General features: G+C 16.8%; 6 protein-coding genes across 6 annotated transcripts; 3 read left to right on the forward strand and 3 right to left on the reverse strand.

Moving 5' to 3' along the window:
* Positions 1 to 1,096: 1,096 nt before the first annotated feature.
* PGAL8A_00051400 (conserved Plasmodium protein, unknown function) lies at positions 1,097 to 1,438 on the forward strand (the record flags this gene model as incomplete). The annotated part of the gene is made up of 1 exon (XM_028674534.1): positions 1,097 to 1,438. One exon carries the CDS (start codon positions 1,097 to 1,099, stop codon positions 1,436 to 1,438), a length of 342 nt encoding a protein of 113 aa, XP_028530876.1.
* Positions 1,439 to 2,777: 1,339 nt separating this feature from the next.
* On the reverse strand, positions 2,778 to 4,859 carry PGAL8A_00051500 (sin3 associated polypeptide p18-like protein; the record flags this gene model as incomplete). The annotated part of the gene is made up of 1 exon (XM_028674535.1): positions 2,778 to 4,859. The coding sequence occupies one exon, from the start codon at positions 4,857 to 4,859 to the stop codon at positions 2,778 to 2,780; it is 2,082 nt and encodes a 693-aa protein (XP_028530877.1).
* A 2,598-nt stretch (positions 4,860 to 7,457) lies between these two features.
* On the forward strand, positions 7,458 to 9,779 carry PGAL8A_00051600 (regulator of chromosome condensation, putative; the record flags this gene model as incomplete). The annotated part of the gene is made up of 1 exon (XM_028674536.1): positions 7,458 to 9,779. One exon carries the CDS (start codon positions 7,458 to 7,460, stop codon positions 9,777 to 9,779), a length of 2,322 nt encoding a protein of 773 aa, XP_028530878.1.
* Positions 9,780 to 11,727: 1,948 nt separating this feature from the next.
* PGAL8A_00051700 (coatomer epsilon subunit, putative) lies at positions 11,728 to 13,131 on the reverse strand (the record flags this gene model as incomplete). The annotated part of the gene is made up of 2 exons (XM_028674537.1): positions 11,728 to 12,558; positions 13,114 to 13,131. 2 exons carry the CDS (start codon positions 13,129 to 13,131, stop codon positions 11,728 to 11,730), a joined length of 849 nt encoding a protein of 282 aa, XP_028530879.1.
* A 659-nt stretch (positions 13,132 to 13,790) lies between these two features.
* PGAL8A_00051800 (ubiquitin regulatory protein, putative) lies at positions 13,791 to 14,795 on the reverse strand (the record flags this gene model as incomplete). The annotated part of the gene is made up of 2 exons (XM_028674538.1): positions 13,791 to 14,415; positions 14,692 to 14,795. The coding sequence occupies 2 exons, from the start codon at positions 14,793 to 14,795 to the stop codon at positions 13,791 to 13,793; spliced, it is 729 nt and encodes a 242-aa protein (XP_028530880.1).
* Positions 14,796 to 18,126: 3,331 nt separating this feature from the next.
* PGAL8A_00051900 (plasmepsin X, putative) lies at positions 18,127 to 19,707 on the forward strand (the record flags this gene model as incomplete). Its single annotated transcript, XM_028674539.1, has 1 exon — positions 18,127 to 19,707. One exon carries the CDS (start codon positions 18,127 to 18,129, stop codon positions 19,705 to 19,707), a length of 1,581 nt encoding a protein of 526 aa, XP_028530881.1.
* Positions 19,708 to 20,354: the final 647 nt, after the last annotated feature.

Below are 20,354 nucleotides of genomic sequence, written 5' to 3' on the forward strand. Positions count from 1 at the left end.
TTTTTTTTTTTTTTTTTTTTTTTTTTTTTTTTTTTTACTTCTATTTGTATGTATATCAAAAAATTAGATGGTTTAAATAAAAAAAAATTTTTAATTCAAGTAAAAAATATGTAGAAGATTATTTAAATTATATATTTTATTTGTTTTAAAAAAAAAAAAAAAATTTGCAATTTAAAATTCCTAAAAACGTGTGAAAGAAAGGTGTGTTCATACAATTTTAGTAGTAACATTTTGCATGAATTTGTTTTTTTTTTTTAATTTTTTATTGTTTTTTTTTTTTTTTTTTCTATTGTTTTTCTCTATTAACTTTGTTTTATTTTTACTTTTTTCTTTTTTCCTTGCATCTTAAATCATTTATGAAATTAATTATGTATTAATTAAAGTAAAATATGTATTTTATATTTGCATATTAGAAGATCAAAATCTCTAATTTTAAATGAATTTTATTTTTTTATTTTTAACTTGATAAGAATATTATAAAAAAATATCTTTAAAAAATTGAGATGCTAAAAAAAAAAATTGAAAGAAATGTATATAATCAGAAAAAAAAAAAAAGAAAAGAAAAACATAAAAAATTACTTTATATGAAAGCAATTTTTTTTTTTTTTTTTTTTTTTTTTTTTTTTTTTTNAATATTATAAAAAAATATCTTTAAAAAATTGAGATGCTAAAAAAAAAAATTGAAAGAAATGTATATAATCAGAAAAAAAAAAAAAGAAAAGAAAAACATAAAAAATTACTTTATATGAAAGCAATTTTTTTTTTTTTTTTTTTTTATTTTATATCATTTTATTAAAAATTTAAAGAATTAAAAAATGATCATATAAATAAAAAAAAAAAAAAAATAATAATAAATAATTACAACAAAAATATAATTTAGAAGAAAAAAAAGTTCATAAAAGAACAATATATAAAAAAAAAAAAAATTAATTACAATTTTTTATTTTTTAATAGTATTATAGCTTAAGGAAAATAATTTTTAAGAAATTTTTTTCTTTTTTGGTTTTAATATATATTTGAATATAATTTTTTTTTTTTTTTTTTTTTTTTAAATTAATAAAGTAAGTATATTATCAGAATATATATACAGAAAACAATGAACTTTAATAAATTTAATGATAAAAAGAGACATTATTCGATGTATGCTGATACAAATAATTATCAAATTTCTAAAAAACCATCATCGCCAATTATAAATCAATATTTCTATCCAGCTATGCCTCAATATGCATATACACCGTATAACCAAAATGTAAATTATCAAAATATGACGCAGAATTGTGACTATAATTATAATAATAAAAGATCAATTAAAAAAAAAAAAAATTTTCATTATTTTAATAAATATCAAAATAATGAACATACTAATTCAAAAGAATCAATAGCTGATCCTTGGTCTCATTTATATGCTAATTACCCAAACATCCAATTCAAATAAATTTTATTTTTTTTTTTTTTTTAAAGAATGTAAAAGTATTATATAATTTTATTCTACATAAATATGGATTTCATGGAATCATAGATTGATGAAAAATTAAAACTCGTGAAAAACAAGGAAATATTGTAATTAAATATAAAATGTAATGAAAATAATAATAAAAAAGAGGAAATAAAAGGAAATACAAGGAAAAAAAAAAAAATAAAAAATAAAAAATAAAAAAATAAAACAGGATAAAAGGAAGTAAAATAAGATCATAATAAGATAAAATGATTCAAAATAGAGAAAAACATAAATGGAATTAAAAAGAAATTAATTATAAATAATTTAATGATGCAAAAATAAAATTGAGAGAAAATTAAGTGAATCATACATTTATTATTATCTTTTTATTTTATTTCTTTTTATCTTTGTTTTTTTTTTTTTTTTTTTTTTTTGCTCCATAGGGCATTTCTTTTCATTATTTCATTTTAATAAATATACAATATTCATTTTTTCTATTTTTATACATAGTTTTTTTTTTTTTTTAGTTATATTTTTGATATTCATATAAAATTTTGTCTTTTTTTTTTTTTTTTTTTTTTTTTTTTTTTATTTGCATTTATTAATATTAATTTGCTATTCGTTTTCATTTATTTATTATATTTTTTTTTTTTTTTTTTTNNNNTTTTTTTTTTTTTTTTTTTTTTTTTTTTTTTTTTTTTTTTTTTATTTAATGAAATAAAATTTCATTAGTATTTTTACTTTAAGATAAAAAATATATAAAATTATGATAGACATTAAATAGATGTTTTATCATATAGTAGATGTTTATATTCTTATGATTTTTATTAGTTTTCATGTATTTTTTTTTTTTTTTACATAAATACAATATTTAATTTTGAATATTTATATGTGTCTTTTACCTTTATTTTTAATTCATATATTTCATTTTATATATTTTATAATTTAATTTAAAAGATATATATATAAATAAAACTATTTAATTTCTAAATCGCATATTTTTCTTTTTTTAAATAAATATTTAAATAACTTATTTATTTTTTTCTTAATTTTTTAAAAACAAAAAACAGTTTTAAAATGCTATTATTATTTTTATTTTGAATTAAAATAATAATAATAAATTGAAAGTGTAAAAAATGAAGTAATAAAGGTAAAAAAAAAAAAAAAAATAAAAATAATAAAATAAAGAAAATATTTTTTAATTATTAAAAAAAAAAAAATATATATATGTTCATATATTTGTAACAAAAAATTACAAGATGACAAAACTATCCTATATGTTTATAAAATAATTATAAAGAAAACACCACATATAATGATATACATATATGCACAGTTATTTATCAAATAAAATAGATAGTAATATTATATCTCCAATTTCGTAATTTAATGATAAGAGTGTTTTATTATCTTCTTTATAATTATATTTTGTACTATGAATTTTTGATAAAAAAGTTAATTGTTTTTTTTCATTAGATAATACTTTAAATATCCACTCTGCATTTCTCTTTCTACTTTCTTCATAAAAATCTTTTACAAGTGTAACTATTTCTCTCATTGTAATATCAATCCATGCATAAATTTGAAGTTCATTGCTATTAAAATCTTTTGAATATATATCTATATCATTATCATTATACTCACTATTAAGTTTATAAAAAAGACGAAGTAAAAAAGGACATGATTTTTCTCTATTTATTATTCCTGTTTTTTCTATTCCATTAATATTTTTATTATTATAATATCTATCATTACATAATAAATTATTTATATTTTGATATTCATAATATTTATGTTTATGTGTAGCATTATAATAAAAACTTTGTCTTTTATTTTCATATTTTATTATTGAATCATTTCTTTTATTGTTTTCATTTAGTTTATGATATTTATCATTGTCCTCATATCTTTTAATTTCTCTTTCTTTCAGTGCATCCTTTTTTAAATGATAATTAATTTCATCACTATCACTATAGCTTTTAACTCTTCTTCTCTTTTTCTTTTTTTTTTTTATTAATTTCTCATCATGATTTTTTTTTTCCGATTCATTACTCACTTTTTTAATGTAAGAATCTTTAATTTTTGATCTTAATAACTCCTCAGATACGCTATGACTACAAACATTTGGTTCTTTAGATGAATCTAAATAATTAGAATCACTCATATCATTAGAAGAAAAAGTATATTCATATGTTTCACTATCATAATCATTATGTTTTCTTTTTTTTTTCTTTTTTTTTTTTTTATCTTTTTCTTTATTTTTTTCTTTTATTTTTCCTTTCTCCAAATCCCTTCCATTTGTTTTCTCCTTTTCTCTTTTATTTTCATGTTTTAATTTTTTTTTTAAAGTTTTATTCTCATGTTTTTTATTTCTACTCATGTAATCATCATTATTTTCCAATTCATTATTTTTGATATCTTTTTTATTCATATTATCTATATTTTCAGTGGTAGAATATTTTAAATTGTTTGTTTTTGTATCTTTTTCTGCATCGCTTGATATCTCATATTTTTCTTTATTTCCATTTTCTATTTTATTTTTTTTTTTTTTTTTTAATTCTTCATAACTTAAGTTAGTTGAATAAGAATCTTCACTTTTATTTCTATTACAATTCTTACTTATGTTCAATCTATCTAAATTATTTCTATCCTTATAATTCTTTTTTTTTTTCTTCTTTTTTTCTTCATGTCTATTAATTTTTTTTACATAATCAGATGTTTTTCTCTTTTTATTATCTTCACTATTTTCATCTCTACTTTTACTATCACTATAATTTATATCTTCATAAAAACTTGAAAAACTGTCACTACTTATCCTATTGTACTTTTTTCTTTTATATTCTTCATTTTTCATTTTTTTTTTGTCTTTTTTTTTTTTTTCATAGCTCTCATAACTACTTGTTATTGATATATATTTTTTACGTCTATTATATTCTTTTTTTCTTTTTCTTTTTGCAGCTAAATCACAACTATCTCTTTCAAAATATTTTGAATTATTGTTTTCATTTTTCTTTCTTTTATTATTTTTTATTTTTTTCTTTTTTTTTTTCTCTTTTTTTTCATTATCACTAAAAGATAAACTTATTCCATCACTTGAATAGCTATGTTCTTTTTTTCTTTTTTTTTTCTTTAAATTATCATCGTCACTATCTTCGGTTAATTTATGTTTTAATTTTTTATCCACACTTGAATTATCTTCTGCTAAAATAATGTGTCCTTTCGTTTTTTCTGATATATTAAAATCACCCAAATCATTTCTAATACCTTCCTTATATTTCTTATCTTCATTAAAGTTTTCTTCAATTGTATAATTATTCTGTGTATTTTTTTTTTTTTCTACATTTTTATCTAACCCATTTTTTGAAGAATAACTTAAACTTAAACTCATACTTTTACTTTTACTTACACAAAAACTCATTTTTTAAAAAAATCATTATGATAAATAAAAGAAAAAAGGAAATAGAAAAATGAAATAAATAATAAAAAAAAAAAAAAAATATATTAATAATAAATATTAAAAAAAAACATAGTTAAAAATACTAAAAATAAAGAATTATTAAAAAAAATAAATAACAAATAACGTTATTAAAAAAAATTATACGTAATATAATAATGAAAAATTATATTAAAAATTAATATATATATTAAAAAAAAAAAAAAAAAATTAATACGATAAAAAAAAATAATATTTAATGAAATAAAATAAAAATTAATAAAAGAGTAAAATATCAGAGAACCACATAAAAATCTAAATATACTAGTATTGAATATATCTATAATATTTAAAAAACTAAACTTGTAAAATATATGCATATATATATATATTAAATTTTATAGATTCTAAGTTCTTAATCATTTTCTAATACTTTTAAATTTAACTCATTTATTTTTTTATCTTATACATAAAATGATAAAAAGAAAAAAAAATAAAATAAAAATAAAAAAAAAAAAAAATAATAATGTATATAAATATTTTTTTTCAATATTCCTTAATTTTATTAATTAGAAATAAACACATTAATAAAATTATAAAATATTTTACATTACAAAAGAATCAATATTTAAAGAATGAAATAAAATTTGCCCTTTGTGTAAAACACACATAATTTCAGAATAGTTAAAATTTTTTTATAAATATAAATTTTCACTTTATTTTTTTTCTTTTAAAATATATATAGATTGTTTATTGGCCAATTTATTTTTTTGTAATAACTTGATTATTAAAATTATATATATATTTATATATATATATATATATATATATATATATATATATATATATATATATATATATATATATATGTAAGAATGTAATTTATTGTAAAATTGTAATAGTAATAAAAAAAAGTTTAAAAAGAAAAACACAAAAAATAAAAGTAAAATTAAATGTTATAATAACTAGTTTATACACAACTATCTTAATTTTGCATTAATAAAATATAATGTTTTATGAATGTAAATAATGTGTGTTTTAGATGAATATAAAAAATAATTTTAATGTTGTTAAATGCTTTTTTCTTTTTTCTTTATATATTCAAAACTTAAGGATATTTTCGTTTACAATAATTTTCTAAAAACACTTTTATATAGATATATTTATACTATACTTTTAAAAGAGATTCGAAAGAAAAATATATGTGTATATAAATGAAAATTAAGCAAATAATTGTATAAATTATAATTTCTTAAAATATAAAATAATTATTTCTACAATAAATAGCTTAATATAAAAAGAAGATAAAAACTAAATGTTTTACATCTAAAAAAAAAAAAAATCAAAAACATATAATTGAATAATCAATTTCACTTACTACCTTCCATTGAATTTACATTTATTTTTTATTTAATTTTTTATATTTACACCCTCATTATATATATTCTTCTTTTTACAATGATTAAAACAAATTGAAATATGCATAAATTTTAATTTATATTTTCATTCTTCCTATTTTAATATCACCGTTAAATGAGAAAAAAAAAAAAAAAAAAAAAAGGGAATACACAAAAATTTATTAAATAACTATTTTACTTAAATGTATCTATATAAATAAAAAACATATTTATATATATTTATAATTAAGTATTTTATACCAATGTACTATTATTTAATTGAAATTTTGCAATGAAATATAATTATTACAGAATTTTTTTTTTTTTTTTTTTTTTTTTTTTTTTTGTGTTATAGTATTTTGATTTTCTTAATTTATATTTTTCTGTTTAATATAAGTTAATAATTGTAATTGAAATCAATATTTCATTTATATTAAAATTATTTTTGCCTTAATTATTAAAAGGTTTTAAAGTCTTTTGTATTATTATTTTGTATTATTATTTTGTATTATTTATTTTGTATTATTTATTTTGTATTATTTATTTTGTATTATTTTATTTTATTTATTTATTTTATTTATTTATTTTATTTATTTATTTTATTCATTTATTTTATTTATATATTTTATTCATATATTTTATTCATTTATTTTATATATATATTTTTTTTTTTTTTTTAATATTTTTCTAAATGAGGTAAAATAGATTTATAATATTTTTAAAGCATGTTATGCCCTTAACTAATTTGCATATAATTTTTTTTTTTAATTTTCTAATAAATTACATATAAAAATATATGTTTATATTTCTGAAAAATTTCCGATAAAACGTAAGAACCTAAAATAATAAAAATTTATTTTTTGAAATAAAAAAAAAAAAAAAAATTAATATATTATTTTAACTTAAAAAAAACATTTAACTTATAAATATTTTTATATGCTATATATTAATATCTTTGTGGCATATTTTTATGTATTAAAACTTTATATAAATATAAAAATATAAAATAAAAATAAGTAAAAAAAGAAAAAAATCTCTGATTTTCCTTTTTTTTTTTTTTTTTTTTTTTTTTGTAAAGTTCTAAAAGCATATGAATTTGTATATATATAATAGAAGAATCAAATAGCGCATATATAGAATGAAAGAAGATAAGTATAATAATAGTGCAGATAATAAATCAGATAAAATGAAAGAAATGAAAAATACACTTTTTATATTTGGGTCAGGTGAATGTGGTCAATTACCACCAGAATATTGTACTGATTACATTCAGGCAGATCCAACACCAGTTCAAAACTTACCAAGTGATATTGATGAAGTTATATGTGGTTCAATGCATACAATTATAAAGACAAAAGATGATAAACTTTATTCTTTTGGTTGTAATGATATGGGTGTTTTAGGTCGAAAAACAGATTCGAATGATACTAAGAATCTTGAACACACTCCAACATTAATAAATATAAAATTTCCATCAAAAATAAAAAAAATAACATGTGGTGATAATCATACAGCAATTTTATTAGAAAACGGTAAAGTTTACATAACAGGTGGATTTAGAGATTATTGTGGAGTATTAGGTTTACCATCTTTCGAAAAGGAAAATGAAATAATATCAAAATCTTATGAATTTATTGAAATTAAATTCAATTTTACGAAAAACAAAAATTCGAATTTTAAAATAAATGAAAGCATTAATGCTCATAATGAAAATGATAATTTAAGTGAATTAAAAGAGGATATTAAACATAATGATGTTAAAATAATTAATATAATATCAGGTGAAGATCATTTAATATGTCTTGATGAAAGTTGTGAATATATTTATACATTGGGTAATAGTGATTCATGTCAAGTATGCAATACTTTTTATGATCAACAATTTTCAGAATCTGAAAGAATAAAATATGTATTTCCTAATTGTTATCACTATAAGGACTTTAATTTTTCTACAAAATTTAAAAATATTTTCTGTGGTGGTAATAATACATTTATCCAATTGGAGGAGTCACTAGATGTGTATGGTATTGGTAGAAATGCTTATGGTTCATGTGGTGTATCTTTAAAAGATAATATAATAAAAAAGTTTGAAAAAATAGAAATTCTGTCAAATAAAGAAATTAAACAATTGTGCGGTGGTCAAAGTTTTACTGTATGTTTATTAAAAAATAATGATTTATATATTTGGGGAAATAGAGAAATATTAGGAATAGATAGTGAAGAAGATGCATATTGTCCATTAGAACTAGATTTCTTTAAAAAAAATAATTATATAATTAAAAATATATCATGTGGTACTGATCACTGCTTAGTTCTAACAGAAAATGAGAAATTATTTGGTTGGGGAACTGGAGGAAATGAATTTGATATAAACACAAGTATAGCAGTTATTGAAAAAAATATTCCATCTGAAATTAATTTTTCACATTTTATAAATAAAATAAACTTTAATTCTAAAATTGATCTAGATTTTTTTATGAATAATATTAAAATTGTATCCTTTTCTGGAGGTTCATCTCATTGCGCATTTATTTCTTCTCATTTAGATTCTGAAAAAATCACTACAAAGAGAACTCATGAAATATTAGACAATGAAGAAGTTTTCTCTAAAAAACAAAAAATAGAAAATTATTTAGAAGATGAAAATAAAGAGAAAAAAACATTAATTAATGAAGAAACGAAAACACATAAATTAGATATAAAAGAAAATGAGGAGAAAATAATAGAAGAATCAAAAGTGAATGATAATGAAAAAGAAATAAAAAAAGTAAAATTAGAAGTAGAAGAAAATGAAGATTCAGAAAAAGAACAAAAGAAGGAGGAAATAGTAAAAATGTATTTAGAAGAAAAAAAAAAGCAAATACAAAGTTTAGAAGAAAGAAAAAATAAAATTGAAAATGTAGAGGAGGAGGAGGAAGAAGAAGAAAAAAAAAAAAAAATAGAAAAAGAAAAAAATTTAAATAAAGATGATGAAGATAATTTTTTTAAAGAAATATACCATACCCCATTAACGCAAAGTAATAGAAATTCATCTCCAGCAAAAGAAGAATTTCAAAGTGTAGAAAATGAAAATATTGTAATTAAAGAAAATAATTTATTAAATGAAAAAATAGAAGAGCATTATGATAATAAAAAGGAAAATGAGAAAAATAAAAGAAAAAGAAGTTTAAGGAATAAATCATATTTAAGTAATGAAAGTCCTACTAGAAAACAACCTAGGAGATCTTGCAAAGAAAATACATCCTTAAATGAAAATGTAAACAAAAAGTTGTATCAAATAGTAGATAAACCAATTACAAAAAAAAGGAGAAAAACTGCACCAACTACAAAAAGTAAAGTTACAAATTCTAAAATAATAGCAGATGAAAAAAAAAAATCTAAATCGATAAGTGCAAAAAAAGAAAGTATAAGCAGATCAAGTACAAAAAAAGAAAACTTCAAAAGAGAATGTTTGCAACAAACACCTGAACCCAAAGTAGCAAAAAGTAAATCAAGAATGAAAAATTAAAAGTTTTTTTTTTTCTCCTTATAAAATTTTTTTTGATTTATTCCTTTTCCTCTATTTTTATTTATACTTTACTATTTTATATATTAATATATTTTCTATTATTTTATTTGTTTTACTTTATTTAAATTTTTTTTTTTTTTTTTTTTACATAATTTTTTTAATTATTTTAAAAAACCGTAAAAATTGTATTTTTTTTTTTTTTATTATACATACAACATGTAGTTTTAATAAAATAAGTGTATAAATGAAAATGTAAAAGAAAAATATAATAAAATTAAAAAGTGTAAAAAACTTTGAAATTTAAATTTTTTTAATTATTGTTTGGATTATTAATATACATATATGTAATTCTTATATTCTTTTAATAAATTGGGATATAACAAATTTTCTTTTATAATTAATAAGGATTTCTTTTTTATTATTTTATGTATTTTGGTTTAATTTAAAAAGTATAATTTATATATAACTTTAATTAAATTTAAATAAAGGTGCAAATCTTCTTTTTCTTTATAAGAGATATAATAATGAGTTTTATAGAGTATGAATATACTTTACACCTTATAAATTATTATTTCTAATATAATTTTCTTTTTTTAAAATTTATATTTTTTTAAAAAATTTTTATTAAATAGGTATTTTATTAATTTATTTTTCCTACAAAACAAAATCTATGAAAAAAATATAATACATGCTTATTAAAATTAATTTGAAAAAATGTTAGGAAAATATATATAAATAAAATATTTTTAATAAAATATAGATAAAAAATTGTATATATATATATATGAAAGAAAAAAAAAAAATATGAAAAGAAAAAAATATATTTCAAAAATGTATATGAATCACAAAATTTTTTTATTTTTTAATTAAATAAATTAACATACATTTCTATTATTATAATGTGTTATTCTTAATTTTTTTTTTTTTTTTAGTTAAATTTACTTGAAAAAAATATTAAGTTCAAATTTTTATTCTTTATTTTATTATTATATTACTTATTTCTAAAAATATAATATCTTTTAACAAATTCTATTTTTAATTTTTTAAAATTGATTAATTATCATAAATAAATAAAAATTAACTTACATATGATTAAAATATATAAAATAGAATAATATTTTTCTTGTATATAGTGAAATAATTCTATTGTTCAAAATTTATTTATATTTTTAGAAGAATAATTTTATAGAATTTATAATCACTTGATTTTATTTGTTTTTTTTTTTTTTTTTTTTTTTTTTTTTTATAATATTTTCTTGTATAAAAAAAAATTTTATAATGTTTAAATTACCATTTTATAGTTTTAATAAAAATTCCTTATTGGTTCAATGTTTTAAGGGAGCCTGCTTATATTACATTCCCCAAAATTTAATTGTTATTAGTGCTTTTATATATTATAAATATAAAGTATAACGAATAAAAAAAAAAATATATATTTACTTTTTTTTTTTTTTTTTCTAAACATTTTTTTCATAGAATTATATATGATACATACATTTAGTTTTATTTTCATTTAAATTTTACAGAAGAGTCAACTAACAAATGGTGAAAAGGTATATATAAAAAATTGTGATGAAAGAATAGATAAATTTTTAATAGGAAAAAAACTAAATAAAGAAGACATAATAATACAAAAAAAAAAGAATACATATACCATATCATTAATATAAAAAAAGTGTAGTAAACCCTAAATAATATATATATGTGTATATGCTAACTAAACACTTTTTTAGAAATATTTTAAAGTTTTTTTTGATATATTAATAAATAATTTTACAATTATATAAATAGTATATAAAAATAATTTTACCCTTATAATAATCTTTTCTTTTTTTTTTTTTTTTTTTTTTTTTTGGTGCATCATAAGAATAGAAAATTTTTTTATTTTGTCTTAATAAACCAGATATACTATTATATTTTTTATTTCTTTCAATATTTTATAAAAATATTAGAATTCACAAACAAAATTATCTACTTCATAATCAATTTTTCTTAAAACACTTATACTATCATGAACTGGAAAAAAATCATAAAGTTTTTTTAAATATTCTTCTGCTTCATCTAATTCATACAAATATAGAGAACAAGTAATTAAATTATATAATATATCACTATTATTTATTTCATTTTTTATAGCATTTTTCAAATATTCTTTAGCATCATTAAACTCATAACTTATAATATTAGATACACTTTTACCATTTAATATAATTGTAGAAAAATCATTAACAACAGATGAATATAAAGATTCCAAATCATCAAAAATTAAAAAAGATTCTTTATAATTATCATTATATAAATAATAGATAGCTAAAGCAATTTTAATTATTGGTATTTCATCATTCATCTTTAAATATTCATTTATTATCTCTTTTACTAAATCATTTCTATTTATACTTAACAAAAAAAATATTTTAGCTGCTTTTACTTCAACAGTACCATCCTCCAATAAATCAAAACATTCATCTAATAAATCATTATCAAATAGTATTCTACTTTTTAAAATATTCCCATTTGTTGAAGAAATCTTTAAATTTTTTAATTCTGATAAAACATCTTCTTTTTCATTTAAGTAATAATATTTGTAGTATAGATATAATAAATATAAATTTTCATTTTTTTCATATTTTAAACTTAAAATAAAATCCTTTTTTATATTACTAATCATATATATTTGATATATGTATTCATCTGCTTCCTTTTTTTCTTCTTCTTCTTCTATATTTTTATAATTATTTAAACAATAATTATTAAAACCTGCATAAAAATAATCCCTTAGCTATAAAAAAAAAAAAAAAAAAAAAAAAAAAAAAAAAAAAATACTGAAAGTTTTAAAAATATATGCATTTGAAATAAAATGAATTGTAATAATAAATAAATAAATAAATATATATATATATATAATATGGTATTATTAACTATATTACTACAGTGTAAAATAAATTATTAATTATACAACTAAAATGTGTGAGATATCATTACAACATATAAATATAATAAGGATAAATATAGTCTTATATTTAATTGCTTAAAAATTATGTAAATTATATCATTTGAATAAAAAAATAAATATCTTTTAATAATTATTTTCATAAATTAATTTCGATATAATTTTATGGAAATTTTTATACTGTATAAAATCATATATTTATATTTTATTACATATATTGAAAACAAAATAAACTTTTAAAAATATATGTATGCACACACTTGTTTAATAAATTATGTATATTATAAAGTGTAAAAAAAAAAAAAAACAAAAATATATGAATTTTTTAAATTACAAAAAGATTTATTTAAATACTTCATTTTAGATATAAATAATATTTCTTACCTGCAACGTACCATCCATTTTAAGTATGTTAAAAAATCATTAAGAAGAAAATAAATTGTTTATATTTTCTAAACTGTTTTTAAAAAACAGATTCTTATATTTAAACCCAATGAATTAAACTAAAAATAGTTAATTTAAATAAAAAAATCTATTCACAATTTTTTTAAGAATTAAAAAATAAATTTGATTTAATGTTTAAGAAAAATTATATTAAAATTATTTTTGTGATATATATTGAAAAAATATATATATATACATATTTAATTTTAACCTCATTTTTTTTTTTTATTAAGAATAATTTTTCATTTTCTTACTTATCTCATTCCTTATTTTTATCAATTTATATTTTATTTTAATTTTTTTTTTTTTTCTTATATACATATATATATATATATTTATATATATATATAAAACAAATTATTTTATCCTCTTACATAAAAAATAAATAATAGGAACATAAAAAAAAATTATAACAAAAAGATAAAAAAAAGAAAAATAAAGTTATATGACTTGGTTTGGGGAAAAAAAAAAAAAAAAAAAAAAAAATTAAAAAATATATAATAATGTATTTTTTCAAAATTATTATCCGAGAATTTTCTAAAAAATAAAAAATATAATTTTTTTTTTTTTTTTTTTTTTTTTTTTTTATTATTATAAAAATTGGTTACATATTTTTATTAAGTTAGTTTTTGCGTTATAATAGTATCTAAAAGATTTGCATTTTCTAATGTTTGTTCATTTCTTTCAATTAATTTAAGAGGAAAATCAAAATATAGTGAAAAATTAATGGGTGTAACACTATAAACGTATTGAAATAAATCTTCTACTGTATGATCATAATTAAATTTTTGAGAAATTTTTCTACCATTATATAATCTTACATGTAAAGTTGTTAATGGTTTATTTTCATCTATATTTATTTTCTTAACTTCACTTGGAGAAGATGTTAGTAATTTATTTAATTCCTCTTCATTTGTATTTGATGTATTTCCTCCTAATTTTATTCCTTGTCCTTTATATAAATCATCGTCTTTTTGTTTTTTTTTTGTATATATTTGATTACTTTTGTCTTTCAATGCAACATTAACTGTTTTATCTTTAGAGGCCAATTCTTTAGGTAAAATACCTGCTTCAATATTCTCCATAAATTTTTTATTTTCTTCAACTTCTAAATCACGAAATTCACCATCATCTATTATAAAACCATTTTTGTATAAAGTGATATGCCTACAGTTTTCTGATAATTTTGAACTCAAAAAGTTTTGAACTAAATCATCATCTGAATTTTCAACTTCTAATCCACTATAAAATATTTAAAAAAAAAAAAAATTTTATTTTAAACAATACAAAATAGCACTATATTGAAATATCACAAAATATAATTCATATTACAAAAATATAAATAATACATTTTTCAAAAATATTTACTTTTTATTATATTATTCAAGTTTTTCTTATATAAAAATAATTATAATTATTGTTAATTATTTTGATTTTATTATTTTAAAAATTAAAAAAAAAAATGTAAACAATAAAAATATTAATCATAAGAATTAATATATGTATAAATAAAATAACCTGTTATGACCTCCTGTATAATGAGAAATTCGTTCTTTTTTTTTTTTTTCATCTTTTCTTAAATCACTCAGTGATCTAAATAATTCATAAAAAAAATTATGCATAGGTTTCTACATTTTATGTGACGAGTATATATATCTATATTAAGTAAAATAGAATATAGAATGAAAGATATATATATTTTATATAAAATGAATTATATATATATTTTATATAAAATGAATTATATATATATTCTACTAAATACAATACAAACTAATTATTAGTTTTATTTAGATAAAATATTAAATAAAAAGAGTTAAAAAATATATTATTTTATTAAAAAAATTTATCTTGTAACTTTTCCTTTTTTTCTAATATGTATATTTATATGTATCTAGAAACTATGGTGTGTTAGTCTATTTTTTAATACTTATATAACCTTATGCACAAACTAGTATTAAAAAGAAATTATTAATAATAATAAATGTAAAAACTTTAAACAAATAAATTGAAATAGATATATTAAATACAATTCAAATATGTACTACACATACTTAATTTCATTTAAATAATAAGAGCATACTCTCAGAAAATTTAAAAAAGTCAAAGAATTTTCTAATAAAAATATACATAAATATATATATTCATTTTTTTTTTTTTTTTTTTTTAAGTGTAAAAATATTTTAATTCTATAAAAATATATTTATTTAAAAAAAAAAAATATCCTTTCCTTTATTCACAATATGGTAATTAAATATATAAACTATATCCCTTAAACCAATATGAAATATATAATATATATATATATATACCTTATATTCGACATGATTCCCAAATATTATAATCTCCTATTTAATTTAAATATTTTATATAAAATATTTTTTTATGTTAAATGTAATTAATATCTTTACAAATAAATAATACTATTATAAATATTGCAGTTTTTAAAATATAAAATATTAAAATAATATATGTTTAATTTAATTTCTTTTCTTCTCATATATTTTTTTTTTTTTAAGTAAACATAAACATAAGTAATTTTTGTTTATTTATTAAAAATTAATGATCCAGAATGCTTTGAAGTAATGAAAAATAAAACCAAAAACTTTTTTTTTTTTTTTTTTTTTTTTTTTTTTTTTTTTATTATTATATAAAAAAATATTTCTTTATGAATTTATTAAGATAGATAAATTAAAAATTAAAAAATTAAAGAATTAAAAAAAAAAAAAGAAACTTTAATTCATACTGATTGTAAAATCATTCGTTTACAACATTATTCCCTTAAAATATATATTTTTTTAGTACATATTTTTATTTAATCCAAATTCCAGATGAATGCACATATTTTGTTACCATATTTTTGCATGATAAAACCATGTAAAAAATAGAAGAAAAAATTAAAAAGATAATTTCCTTTTTTTTCAAAATTTAAACTTTTGCAATAACTTTCAAAAAATATTTATGTTTATTTGGTTTTATTATAAAACTATTATACACTGTTTTAATATTTGTCAATTTTCACATTCCTTTGTAACTCCACTTCCCGGAATAGAAATATATATATATATATATATTTTTTTATTTCTCTTTAATTATAAATAAAAATTATAATTTCTTTGTTTATAAAAAAAAAATAAATAAATTAGTAAATAGTATCATAAAGATTTTTATTAAAATTTTTGTTCTTATAAAACAGTGTTAGAAGAAAATTAAGTCAATTTTATATTACATTTTTCAAGTTTTTTTTTTTATAGTATATTTTCTACTTAGAAATTACTTCTAAAAAATTAAATCCCATGAAAAATAGTAAGAAAATATTCAATAGACAAATTTCAATATATTAATTCCTTTAATATTAGGAAGGCTTAGATATGGCAATTTCTTTTTATAAAAAGGCAAAAATTATAAGTTTCGAACTCATTAAAAAATTAAATAAATAAATAATATGCTAAATAAATTATATATAATACGTTTTAAAAAGATTTTTATATTAAAAAAATGATTAATTATTTTTATAAAATACAAAATTTATATGTTTTTTTCTCATTATCTCTTTTGGCTAGCTATACTGTGTGAAAAAAAAGCATTCACACAAGTAGCTAAAAATCGTTTGGTAATTTTTAAAATTAGGTTTTTTTTATTATTTAACATTGTAAATTTCTAAAAAAAAAAATAATATTTTTTTATTATATGCATTAATGTATCAAAGTTCTTTTTTACATTTAGAAAATATATAATTAGATAACTTCATTTATAAGCTTTTATGTGTGGAAAATTAATATTTATAAACTGTTGTACAAAATTGCAAAAATTTGATGCATGATTTTTTTTTTTTTTTTTTTTTTTTTTTTTTTTTTTTTGCATGAATTGAAATATTTACATTTTAGTTCACAGAAAAAATACAAAATTTTCACCACACTTGTATGAAATCCTTTTTTTCATATATTTCCATATTTCATCGAGCATCATTTATTTTCATTTTATAGATCTTACTTAAATTGGACACTCATAAACTTAATCTATTAAGCATTTTCCTTATTTATCTTTTTTTTTTTTTTTCTTCTTCTTTTTCTTTTTTACTTTTTTCTTTTTGATTTTTTTTTTCTTTTTTTTTTTTTTTTTTTTAATCTACCAAAATGATCAAGAAACACTATTTTTAAATCATTCAGAGGTGAATAGATCATGCAAAAAAAAATAAAAAAACATCAATGACATACGAGTTTTAATAAATATAAAAAAAAAATATAATTGAATTTATCTTATGAAAATAAAATTAAAATTTTCCTTTTTTTTATGTAGGAGTTGCTATGGAATGAAATTTCTTTTAATTTTTTAATAAATTTTTTTTTTATATGGTTACAAAAAAAAAAATAATATAAAATTAAAAAAAAAAAGTTGTTTTTTTATTAACAACTCATAATTCTTATATAAATATATATATTTATATATTTTTTTTTTTGTTACATTTTAATATGTATCTTTATTACATGTAAATGAACAGCTAAGCTAGTTCAACATTCACGTACCAACTTTTTTTCGTCATATAAATTAATATCTATATTAAAAAGAATTTTTTACTTTTTCATTTTATTAAAGATATATGCATCTATTTATATTCACATAAAGTACATAAAATTTCCAAATATTAATAATTTACTTTAATCTTTAATGTGAATTAAGTGTTGTTTATTTATTTTTAGGAGTTCTCATATTTTTAAAATACATCAAGAAAAATTCAGAATATTCACAGTATGATACAACACATATTTATGAGATAATTTCCTCACGAATAATAAAAAATTTACCATTTACAATTTACACAACTTACTTTAGTATTATTTATACATAAGGGCTTATTTAAGACTTCTATATTAAAAAAAAAAAAAAAAAAAAAACCTAAAAGAGAAATAAAAATAAAAAATTAAAAATAAAATAAAACGTTAAGTTGAAGAAATGAAAAAAAATAATAGTTTATCATTCTTTTGTATTTTTTTATTTTTTTTGTATATATTTAAGGGTAATTCTTGCGATAAATTATATACAATTGGACCAAATCCTATCCCTTGTTCAGAGTGTCAAAATTTATACAATTGTACTGCATGTTTATATGAAGAAAATGAAGCAACGCATGCAATACCTTTAAAATTAAATAAAAAAAATATTAATGATCATAGTAATCTTAAAAAGCATCATGAATCATTAAAACTAGGTAATGTAAAATATTATGTCAAAAGAGGAGAAGGTATTTCTGGAAGTTTTGGACATAATTCTGGAAATTCTATAGATAATATGGATATTATCACTGAAGAAATAAAGAAAAGAAAAGAACTAAGCTTAAATGAAAATTTTTTGAATTTTAGTGAATATATAAAAACAGATTTATCTGATTTTCTTCCTGGTATTCAAAGACATAAATATAAAGAAAATAATCTGAATATAGAAAAAAATTTTATAGATTTACATAATAAAAATGCAACTGTTGAACAAACTAATGACAATGTATTTTTAGTTCCATTAAAACATTTGAGAGATAGTCAATTTGTTGGAAAATTACTAATAGGAACTCCTCCTCAAGAAATGCATCCTATTTTTGATACGGGAAGTACAAATTTATGGGTTGTTACAACTAAATGTGAAGAAGAATCTTGTAAAAAAGTACACAGGTATAACCCTAATAAGTCAAAAACATTTAGAAGAACCTTAATAGGAAAACGTTTACGTATAGTTTTTGGTTCTGGTTCTATTTCTGGGTCTATAGGAACTGAGACTTTTATATTGGGAGAACATGTAGTAAGAAATCAAACGTTTGGTTTAGTTGAAAGTGAATCAGATAATAATAAAAATGATGGAGATAATATTTTTGAATATATCGAATTTGAAGGCATAGTTGGTTTAGGATTTCCAGAAATGTTATCAGCTGGAAGTACTCCTTTTTTTGATAACTTAGTTAAACAAAACAAAAATGTTCTTGAGCAGTTTTCATTTTATATATCTCCTTATGACAATACATCAACCTTTATGATAGGAGGTATAAGTAAATCTTTTTATGAAGGAAAAATTTATATGTTACCAGTTGTTAAAGAATACTACTGGGAAGTAAAATTAGATGCTATATATGTAGGAGAAGAAAAAATATGTTGTGAAAAAGAAAGTTATGCAATATTTGATACAGGTACATCATATAACACTATGCCCAGTACTCATATAAATACATTATTAAACTTAATACCTACTAATTCTTGTAACGAAGATAATTATAAAGAAGTCTTAAAAAATTACCCTAGCATTAAATATATATTTGGAAATTTAATAGTTGAATTAACTCCAGATGAATATATGATTTTAAATGAAGATACTTGTATACCTGCATATATGCAAATAGATGTGCCATCAGAAAACAACAATGCCTTTTTACTTGGTAGTATATCATTTATGAGACATTACTTTACTGTTTTCATAAGAGGAACTAAGGGAAAACCATCAATGGTTGGAATAGCTAAAGCCAAAAAAAATATTGAAGTTAAAGAAAACTAAAAAAAAAAAATTTGAAGAAATATTAAAAATACTTAATAAAACATATGTATAAAATTATTAATTTTGAAAATCTATATATATATATATATATATATATATATATATTAATTTGATAAAAAAAAATATATACAATATATTTATTATTCATTATTAGAATTAATTTGAAATATATATTAAGAAGTAGCTAAGATTAAAAAGAAATAAAATTAATAGAAAAAAAAAGATTAATAAATTATACATATATATATATGAATAAAGAATAATTAATAAAAATAAAATCATAATATATAATGTATATTTGCTTTTTATTACAAAAAAAAAAAAAAAAAAAAAAAAAAGTAATAAAATAAAGGTACAGTATGTATTATAGTTAATCTTTATGTGTCTAAAAACAACCTTATTTTCTATTTGTTCAAAAATATAATTTTACATTTTTAAATACTAATTAAGCATCTATTATTTAATCTTTTGCTTTTTTTTATTTTATTAATATTTTTTTTTGTTTTTTTTCTTTTTTTTTTTTTTCATACATATTTCAATATTTATCTTTTCGTTCGTTAAATACAAATTTTAAATATTAAATAATTAAACTAAAATTTTTTTTTAATTGTCAATTAAAAATCTATTAAATATTCTAAAATACTTTA

Source organism: Plasmodium gallinaceum (genome assembly GCF_900005855.1).
Source record: "Plasmodium gallinaceum strain 8A genome assembly, contig: PGAL8A_v1_32, whole genome shotgun sequence".
NCBI lineage: Eukaryota > Apicomplexa > Aconoidasida > Haemosporida > Plasmodiidae > Plasmodium > Plasmodium gallinaceum.